The 10,999-nt window shown below is 36.9% G+C and overlaps 1 protein-coding gene across 2 annotated transcripts; it reads left to right on the top strand.

Annotated features, from left to right (window-relative positions):
- The first annotated feature begins 1,420 nt into the window (after positions 1 to 1,420).
- Positions 1,421 to 9,538, top strand: polr1h (RNA polymerase I subunit H). 2 transcript variants are annotated; one of them, XM_041809922.1, is made up of 5 exons: positions 1,421 to 1,795; positions 6,921 to 7,042; positions 7,913 to 8,013; positions 9,199 to 9,308; positions 9,390 to 9,538. In XM_041809922.1, the coding sequence occupies exons 1-5, from the start codon at positions 1,722 to 1,724 to the stop codon at positions 9,412 to 9,414; spliced, it is 432 nt and encodes a 143-aa protein (XP_041665856.1). In that variant the 5' UTR covers positions 1,421 to 1,721; the 3' UTR covers positions 9,415 to 9,538. The 2 variants fall into 2 exon arrangements, with proteins under 2 accessions (XP_041665856.1, XP_041665855.1); XM_041809921.1 differs by lacking the exon at positions 1,421 to 1,795 and adding an exon at positions 5,591 to 5,774.
- Positions 9,539 to 10,999: the final 1,461 nt, after the last annotated feature.

The following is a 10,999-nucleotide window of genomic DNA, read 5'->3' as shown; positions in this document are numbered from 1 at the left end:
TCTTTTGCACCAGGTCATCAACGCTATCAATGAGACTAAGGGTCAAAGATTTCTCTTTCTTTGTTCTGCAACACTTAAACTTGCTCTTTAATTTTGACACCATGTTCAAGACTGACTCCCGAACATAATGGCAAACAAAGAATGCTTTAGTTTTTCTTTCAAACCTCTCCTTGAGTGATGATTTGATTGATCTATTAGATTCTGTTGCCAATCTGATCTCCCCTTCAGGTATGTAGTCCAAATCCTCTTGGAGGTCATTGAATACAGCCTCAGCAAACTCTGATGCCAACTTCTCTGACTCCTTTGAGGATCTCTGAATGTGCATGTCATATTCCTTCACAGACATGTGAGAGGTGTGATCATAATAATCATTAACGTTGGTAGCGTTTTCCTCCAGGATTGACTTGACTACTTCCTCCAATGTTCCTAAATCCACAGACTGACTTTTAACTTCCATCTCATCTTGATGAAGACTTAAAGAGGTCTGTGCCTCTTCACTAACCTCCTCCAGATCAGTCAATGTTATTTCAACATCGGATTCTTGCTCTGATGTGGGCACTGCCTCATCCTGCCGAGATTTCCTCTTCACAGACCTGGATGATACCTTTGCCGCACATGTTGTGAGAATTTTCCCAATGTGTTTGGCCAAATTCTTAATTTTTTTTGTAAACACCACACATCCTTTGTTCTCTGCGCAGCCATCACTACTTCCCTCGCTTTCAGCCAGCTCTGACAGCTTTTCACATACCTCTTCCAACATAAGCTCCGTCACCTGCTCAGTGTTGGGGATAAAGATTTCACCTTGGACTCCCATCACCTCAGCCAAAGTCTCAGCAACTGCAGCACCCATGTCACCGAAACGCTGCTGCATCTGTTCTGCTGACACAGTTGTGCCTGTCTCTGGTTCTGCAGATCCTGAAGAACCTCTGTCCTGTTCATGTTTTTCATGTTGTGCTTGATAAAACGTAATCATATGTCTGACAAAAATGTCAACAATGTCAACGCACATGTTCATTAAGTTGTTTTTTGTTTGCCGATCAAAGGTTCCCATCTGCAGATTACTCCACTGAACGGCCGTCAGCTGCTCAAGAAAGTCACTGATTATCGTGCGCAGCATTTCTTTATCAACTCCTGCCACTGTCTCCTCCATGTCCTCAAAATCAATTGTAGTTGACATTTTACTGTTTGGCTTTTCCAAAAGGGATAAAAGTAAAATGTACTTGAATAAAATGTTTAACACCTAATGCCACACTTAAATGTCCTCAATAAAGAACTCTAGACTGAGGACTCTACTGAAGTTAAAAGACTATTATAAAATGTTGGTCTTTGAGTCATTGATGTGTGACGTCACAACATTCCAGTCCCTGTGTTTGTAAACAGGGATGACGTATGTATGGATGCGTGCGCATCTTGGCAACGGCGGTATGCTCAGTAGCGTGTCAAGCTAAGTGAGAGGATTACCTACAAAAGATGGCATTTTCTTACACTGACTGATGGAAAACTGCTTCCATATTCGTACAACATCAGTGAGTGGACAGAGGAAGTGGTCAAAATAGACAATGGTCGGATATACAAACGGATTTGATCAAGAAACCGAGCTTACAAATCACTTCATGCATACGCGTCCGTTATCTGTGGTCATGTAGAAAATACTAAGTACCATGATGTAGACCATGAATTTTGTGTTTTGAAGTCAGAAGTCCTTCTAAACCAGAGACACGATGAATACGGCTTGGGTGATACCAAACAAGACTGAGTACTACGTCCTGGCAGCGAACTGCATCTGCATGGTAGGGTGAGTATTATGCGTGATTGGTTTTCTAGCTAGCAACTATTTTTTTTGATTATATACTTCTTACATGGACACGAAAGCTCCAAAAAGCATCTTATTACTGTACCGCTTATCCATGTGAAGTCGGTATTATCTTGCCCTTGTAATGCAGTCCCAAGCCGGCATTGAGACTAACTTTTCGGTAATCACACACAGTCCAAGGGGTTTAAAAACTTCGGATGTATTTTTGCTGTCATAAGCTGACAGAGCTGAGGTTTTGTATGTTGGAGCGTCATGCCCATTAAAACTGGTGGGGATGTCTGATTTTTGAGACATCAGTTTTTAATATCTTATATAACAATGATGAGTAACAATTGAATTTGATTGCCATAATTCTACTTTAAACACAAGCCGTCCCCTCCCTGTATTTGGTTTGATCCAAAAGTTTGCTGCACGAGCTCAGCTGGTCATTCAGAGATGCTGACAACAGGTACCCTGTGTGAGTGAAGTTATAAAGGAGACTGTAGAGTATCAAGTTTTGTTTTTAAAGGTGTAAATGTGAAATTTAATGAGTTATACATCATTATGCACTGGTCAGATACATTTATTAACCATTAATTCAATTGGTTTATTCCCCTGCCTTGATAGTTAAAGAGGGAGTGAGCACTTGAACATTTTTTTCATCTGTACACTGAGGTATCTGACTGAACTATGATGAAACACATCAATGTTGGTTTTATGGCTGAAATTTGCACCAAACTGAAAAAAAATCTGGGTTTTACTGCTTTTAATTAGCTCAAACGGACATCTGCCTTGAAAAATCTTTTCTGAAAAGGTGTGCTGCTTATGTGACGTAGAATCCTGCCATCCGTAGAATTCTACATCACAAATTCTATAATAAAAGGTAGAGCGTTAACGCCTCTAACTGACTTTACCATTCAGAGACCACTCCCATGCTCTCCTGCCTGCACCTGCACTGCTTCAGCTCTGAGAGCTCCGGCTATAGTAACGCCACTGCTGGAGCAAAGGGACCGAGCAGGTAGTGCTCAGAACCACCACGGTCCGCCACCACTCCACAGCCTGCTTCAAGGGACTCTGGAGGGAAAAACTCCTCCACCTCAAAAGATCACTATGAGGCAGCATTACTGTGGGACTCTGTCTGTGTCTCTCTCTGACAAGGGGACGTCACTATCACTCCTGCCTCATCTGGAAAACCCTGTCCTTTTTCTTACATAAGGTCTTATAACCTTGATTCCAAAACCTGAAAAAGATGTGCTTCTTCTTGATAATTGGAGACCTATTTGTTTACTCAACAATGACTACAAAATTATTGCTCTGATATTTGCCAAAATAATTAAAGAGGTCTTTGACACAATGATAGACGAGACTCAGGCAGGTTTTATGAGAAATAGGCATCGAACAATATTAGACTCGTCCTGGACATTCTCAACTATTCGGACTTAATTTCTGAAGAAAGTTTCATTCTCTTCCTCAATTTCTATAAGGCCTTCGATACGATCGAACACCAATTCATCTTTCACTGTTTAAAGAAATTAGGCTTTGGTGACTTTTTCTGTACGGCTATTAAGACTCTGTGTGCCAACGGCATTAGCTCCATTAAGATGAAAAATGGCATGAACCCAAGATTTAATTTGAAATGAGGAATCTGTCAGGGATGCCCCATTTCGCCTTATATCTTCTTACTCTGTACTCAAATTCTTAAAAACCATATTACTAACTTTGCTGTGCAAGGAATCTCCATAGCTGGTAAAGATGTAACTATTAGCCAACTTGCTGATGATGCAACTCTCCTCCTAAAAAATGCTATCCAAGTTCCTGTTGCTCTCCATGTAATTAATGATTTCTCTAAGGCTGCTGGCCTGTGCCTTAACTTGCATAAATGTGAAAAACCAGTAATGTAAAATTCCATATGTAATATTCCTGTCAAAGAATAAGTCACCTATTTAGGTCTCCTGATCTCTAAAGATCAAAACTTGAGATGTAATTTAAATTTTGACCCAATCAGTAAAAAAAAAAAAAAAGTAAATTAAATCAGTGGTTACAGAGGGACTTGTCCCTAAAAGGCAGAGTTGTTATTACCAAAGCTGAAGGAATATCACGGCTCACATATGCAGCTCTCTCCATAAATCTTGACAATAAAACTATCAAAAATATCGACCGTTACTTTTTGATTTTATTTGGAAAAATCGTGTACATTATATTAAGAAAGGAGTTGTCATGAATGACTATGAGCACGGGGGGCTTAATTTTCTAGTTTTTGCCACTCTTAATAATACCTTTAAAATTAACTGGGCTCTGCACTTCCTTAAAAATCAAGTCTCAGTTTGGAATTTCATACCTCATTACATCTTTTCTGGTTTTGGTGGTTTAAATTTTATTTTGAGTTGTAATTATGATGTAGATAAACTTCCTGTAAAACTATCAGCTTTCCATAGGCACGTTCTTTTATCTTGGTCACTAATTTGCAAACATAATTTCTCACCTCACAGGTACCTTATTTGGTGTAACAGAGATGTTATATTTAAGAATAAGTCATTTTTTCTCACCCCCAAGGAATTTGCCATGGTGTTTGATGCTATCCCTTCAGGCACTTTAATGCTCTTTAGAAATCTGTCTAATCTTCCACTCCCTTCGGTCTCTTTACCTGACCCAACTGACTCACCTATTGGAAAGATCTGTTTTTCACCACTTTCTCGTAATAATAACAGACTTTTACATGCTTTGTTTCAGAAAGATGTTTCTGTTTCACATGTAATATCATATTGGAATTGTTTTGTGAACGACATTGACTGGAACAAGGTTTGGATGATCCTGCTAATCACTACATGGTAAAATTCAAGAGAGACATAAATACGAACTGCGCTTTCTGTGCGGACCACCCAGAGACAGTGTTGCATCAATTTTGGCATTGTCCACATACCAAAAAAACTATGGAAGGATTTCAGCAGATTTATTATTGATTATGTTTTCAAGGACTTTGCTTTGTCGTGGGAAAATGTTGTATTCTGTTTTTACAAAAGGGTCAAAGAAAGAAGAAACGTTTTTTTTTTTCTTATAAATTTATTAATTATTTTGGCCAAAATTTTCAGCCACAAATGCAAATATAGTAACAAAAAACCCAACTTTATCTTCTTTCTCAAAGATGTTGAACAATACATACAGCTAATAGATAAATCTGACAACAAAAACACAATCAAAACCATGAATATATGCTCCTATTTGAATGTTTTTGTTTTAATGTAACCCCTGGCTATGTTATGTTTTCTGTGTGTCTTTGTATACTGTTATTGTATATTTGTTTGGTTGCTAAAGATGTTTAAAAAAAACCTGTCCTTTCCCCCTCCCTCCTCTCAGTACCAAACGACCAAACTGCACACTTTCTTTGCATTTTTTAAATTTCAGAGGTGGGCAGAGTTAGCTCTGAGCAGGGGGTTCACTTACAAGTTTCTGAAGACGTTTACCAGAGATAAATCACAGGAGAGCAAGAACCTCAAACTACCACATTTTTTCATAAAATAAGGAATGAATAACAGGGAAATCACTGGGGGGTCAACAGTTTTATCAAATCAATTTTGAATGTACTATTTATAGTCTGAAAATCCCAAACAATATGACCACCTTCAGTTTACGTCTAATAATTGTTTTTTTTTTCTCTTAATTCAAGAATCAGGGGCTGCACAGGAATTCTTGTCAACATGTGAGGATAAAGATGGACAGGCCATTTATGATCAAACTTCTGCCTTTAATTAATAAACCTTTAATGATAACGAAAAAAATTAACTACAGTGTCTGATCTAGGTAAAACTACAACTATGGCGCGCACTAATGACGTCAGAGCGGGCGACTGTGAGTACCAGAAGGACCCAGTGCATGGTGTCCATGCATGCTTCTTTCTACAGAAACAACAACAGAAACGGATCGGATTAACACTGAAATCTACGGATTATTCCCGTTTAGTAACGTTATTGAGATCTGAGATACGGTAAGTGATTTATCAGTTAACCAAAGATTGAACAAGAAACTATGAAAATGACAGTAAAGAACTGTTTTAATGAAGGTCCTTTAGCGATTTGTGGAGCTTGAAATTCTTGAGTGGTTTTAAACCCCACATCAGTGGCTGTTTTATTAATCGTGTATTATTAAATCGTAACGTCACTTCTGAAACCGTTATTTAAACCGCTGGAGCAGCCAGTGTCAACAAAACTAAACCACTCTTATCAAACTAGGAATGGGCGTTACATCGAGGTTTTTGTTGTGTTTTTAATAATTTATTGATATATTTTCATAGTATAAAGCAATATTTCTTAAACTGATATGCTAACTTGAGTTGGAAAACATGCCGGTCCTAAAGTACATTTAAAAAAAGATCAAATTACAGTTTAGCTGTTCCTTACAATGGCATAATTTTTGGCAAAAATGGAGATGAACAACCCTCAACATCCCCAGCTTCACCAACATTCCATTTTCTACCTTTGATTATGTCATCATCTTAAATTATTAATAGGCTTTAGAAAGATGATGTCATCCTTTAAAGTGTATAAAACATTCCATCCCTGCCTAATATTTTTCCAAAAAATAGTTTTTTTCCTGCTGCCAAAATAAAGGTATGTCTACAAAGTGCAATGGTGACACTAATAATATACAGATATAATATACAGAATAAAATTACATGTTGAGAACCTCATCGTTCACCAGTTGTTAAAGGCACCTGCTGTATTGTGAGAGACATTTTTTGTTTCATACCTACTTTATTTTGAATAAACAGCGCAGCTTGACAGATGAATATTAGATTAAAAGTGTATTGGATTTCTGTTGATATTTTCAAACTCATTGTAGTTGATACTGATGTAACACCTTTTTTTATAGTAACGTACACCAAAGGTCTCCTGTCAAAGAGAGAGGAGCGGGGATTAGACAGTCTGGCAGTTGTTTTATGTTTATGTTATACTTCATGGTGCAGTAGACTATTTTACAGATATTTAAGGCCAACATATGATTATACAGATGATGACACATGAAAGTAATAAATTCCTGTTTACAGTGTACACAATAATGAACATAAACATCTGTAAACTTCCATCCGTTTTCCCTTCAGTTTGCTAACGTACTGATGCTCCCTTTTTCTCAGAGAGATGTCGTGTTTTTCTGCTGATCCAAACTTCTGTCCAGAGTGTGGGAGTGTCCTTCCTCTGCCTGGAGTTCAGGATGTTGTGCGCTGCCCCCGCTGCTCCTTCTCCATCCCTGTAGCAGGTGCCAACAACAACATCTATTTCTTTTTTTAGTACTGTTAAATACTGTGATTTATTCTGAATAATAAATTACATAAAAATTTATTAAAGAATACATGTAGATTAATTGCACTCTGACATTCACATCTTTGTAAACTTCATGAAAATACACGCCGTGAATTCAGTTTGCTCATAATTTTATTATTATTTTATCCGTCTCATAGATCAACATCATCTGATATCAGTTAATTAATACACAGCCTGTCCTGCACGTGTGCCTCTAGTGCAATACAAATGTGCTCACACAGAGAGGTGCAGAGATTCATGTAAACTCCATCCACATCATTCATGTTCTTATGTGCAGTCTTTTCTTTTTAATGCAAATCTACACATCCTGTTCAGGAGCACGCTCTGTTTGATTGTTTCATTAGTGTTATCATTGAATCTACCTGTAACTGTATCATCAATATATATGTGATTAATTGGTAGTGATTGATTACAAATTATTTAGATCAACATCTTCAAGCGATTGAGAGCACTACTTTTTTTTATTTTTATTTTTTTTATTTGTTAAGGCATCTCACACACAGGCAAATTCTCACAGGCACGCTTCTCAGGACTCTCATCAAACACATTAAAGTATACAGATAAATCAGCTGGTTAGACTTTAGAGGTCAAAGGTGACCTTACAGATTGTGAGGCTACTGTAACCTTGTACAATATTGTAGCTCCTGAGGTGAAATCCTTCTTTATGAATGACAAAAACAAATAGAGATAACAGAACACCAACAATCGTTAGTGAGCTCATGAAGGTGAATCTTGCTGTAGTTCTAGTTTATTGATTTTGGCTCTTAAGATCTGCGCTCTAACTTTTCTGTGTTTTACTGTGCAGAGTTCTCTGGTCAGGAAATCCGATCCACAGTCGTTTTTAACTCTGTTGAGCAGTCGACTCTTTCTCTGGACAGCGAGGACTCAGAGCTAAAAGGACCCGTGGTAAGGATGTCAAAATATAGGTTTCTTTTTGGCACCATGTGTTTTAAGACAGCATAATCCTTGTCATTTTAGTAATCAATAGAGTCAAATGTTCCAAAGCTAAAAAAACCTTCAGATTTAAACCAAGAACTCACACATTAATTGCACATTTCCTTCAATCTGGACTAAACATACAGAATGGAAATCTATTTGTGCAATTTAGATGAAGGGTTACAGCCATTTGTGTGCATTTTAGCAGTTGACAACATTAAATCTAATTAGCACCTCTCACCTGTCTATATTGTACAAACCTGTTTCATTTAAATTGCACTAGAAAGTTGGCACTGTTTAAGCCAAACGGTTTATATTTGTGCAATTTAGACATCACATTGCCAAACTGTTTTGACAGAATAGACAGCTGGTGAGCTCTTGTCTAAATTGTTAAATATTTAGTTGAGTCCAAATTGCACAAATACAGTGGCGACATATTTGTGATGAAAGGTATGGGTCATTTTTGTGTTCTTTAGACTGTTGGCAAGGCTTTTTGTCCTAATATGTTTGGTTGAAATTGCACAAAAACATTGGCAGCATTTTAACCAAATGGATCAGAGCAATTCAAGAAAAACTTTGCCAGAGTTTTTCTGCAGCTTCGACATTTGGAGATGGTTTGTCCAAACTGTTCAAAATTAACTTCCTATGTGTCAACGAAAAATTATTAGTATATTTTTTGAATTCTAAAAAAATGTTCATCAAGTATTCATGCAATTTAGACAGCTGGCAACATTTTGTCTAAATTGTAAACACAGTGTCAACCTATTTATAATGACAGGTTCTTTTTAAAGGTGATTTTGTGTACTTTTTCACCATTGGCAATGCTTCCTCCAAATAACGTTTCATTTTTGTTTGGTTTAAATTGCACAAATATGTTTGCTGATTTTGACCAATGTATCCATGGAATATTTTTGCAACTTTGGCAGTTGGAGATGGTTTGTCCAAACTGCACCATCTCGTTTCCTTTGTATTGCACAAATCCAATTATAAAGATAATATAATGAAAGGTTGACAGTTTATCTGGCAACATTTAGGCTAAATGGGGGTGTCATGGGGTGCCATCATTTGTATATTTTAAGTCTTAATTGCTTGGTATTGTGTGAGGATGTATTTGTTGTTGTTCTCTGTATTAATGGGTCAGTGTGCTTCCTGTAGATCGACCGGCGCTGCTCTCGCTGTAACAAAGAGGGGATGATTTATCACACCAGGCAGATGAGGTCAGCTGATGAAGGACAGACGGTCTTCTTCACCTGTATACACTGCAGGTAAACTACATGAACTCACCATGAGACCTGTCTCAGCTGCTGTGGGGTTGTCTTATGATTATTTTCATGTTTTCATTTCAGATACCAGGAGAAGGAAGACTCATGAAGAGATCTTTCAATCATCGTCTTCGTTTTTTTTTTTTCATGCTGCTGATCATTTTTTTGTTCCAACATATTTAACGATGTCTTTCTTCATTGTATCTTTAAAATAAATTTAACTTCAAAAGCTCTGCAACATTGACCCCTATCAGACGATGATTTGTTCTTACTTTGTGAGAGATAGATAGATAGATAGATAGATAGATAGATAGATGGATAGATGGATGGATGGATAGATGGATGGATAGATGGATGGATAGATGGATGGATAGATGGATGGATAGATAGATAGATAGATAGATAGATAGATAGATAGATAGATAGATAGATGGATGGCTAGATGGATGGATAGATGGATGGATAGATGGATGGATAGATAGATAGATAGATAGATAGATAGATAGATAGATAGATAGATAGATGGATAGATGGATGGATGGATAGATGGATAGATAGATGGATAGATAGATGGATATAGTTAGATGGATAGATAGATCGATAGATAGATGGATAGATAGACAGACGGATAGATAGATAGACAGATAGATGGATAGATAGATGATAGATGGATAGATAGATTGATAGATGGATATAGTTAGATGGATAGATAGATCGATAGATAGATGGATAGATAGACGGATAGATAGATAGATAGATAGATAGATAGATAGATAGATAGATAGATAGATAGATAGATGGATAGATAGTCACAGAACAAAGTCATGAAAAAAAAGCCCCAGATTGCAATGATAAACCCAAATCTTATGGTTTCCAGTTCCTGTAATGGATGTGGTTTAAGTGAATGTTAACTCTTTAGAATTCTGAATAACTGATGAACATACATTGTGTTTAGTATGGTGTGTTTGCTGTAGTCTTTTGAAGGGAAATTATTCCTTTTAGTTTGACCATCACACAGGGACTACTTTTCTCTTCCTCTAAACCTCACATCCAGTTGTTTAATAATCAGATACCTGGAGCTCAGACACCATTTATCTCAGATTTCATTAACAGTTCAGTAGTTCATATTGGAAACGGCAGATACTGCTTATCTCTGAGGCTTCCAATAATAAGATGAGGTTTTACTTTGAAAATTCTAATTTATTTACAAAATATGAAATTTACATTTCAAAGTAGAACAGAGCAGTTTGGTTCACCATTGTGTTAAGATCAACACTGATAAAACAGGAGCTGTGATTGGCTGTGAGTGCTGAGATTAATAATATATCACACAATGATATATATTGAAAATAAATCTTCTCTTGGTGTCAAACTTTAGTTCCTTTATAAAGCTTTATTTGAAAGGGAACTGTATGGGGGTCTGAGTGATTGAAGGGGGAAAAAAGAATTCTGTGATGCAGTGACCACCTATAATAGCATATGAGTAAAAAAAAATTGATAGCTGAGATTTTTGGGCCAAATTGGGCCTCTCGTGGCATAAAAGTTGAAACAGGTAATATCAAAATGTGGTGCTTTGGCCTACTGGAGATTTTTGGCCTTCAACTGCATTATTTCTATGGGATATATATGCTAAAATTGCAAGAAACTAGGCAAAATGAAATTTCATTTATAATGTGTGTGCCATCTTGAGTCAC

The sequence above is a fragment of the Cheilinus undulatus genome, linkage group 16, assembly GCF_018320785.1.
Source record: "Cheilinus undulatus linkage group 16, ASM1832078v1, whole genome shotgun sequence".
Lineage (NCBI taxonomy): Eukaryota > Metazoa > Chordata > Actinopteri > Labriformes > Labridae > Cheilinus > Cheilinus undulatus.
Note: the sequence above shows the minus strand (reverse complement) of the source record. Positions and strands in the feature narration are given on the sequence as shown.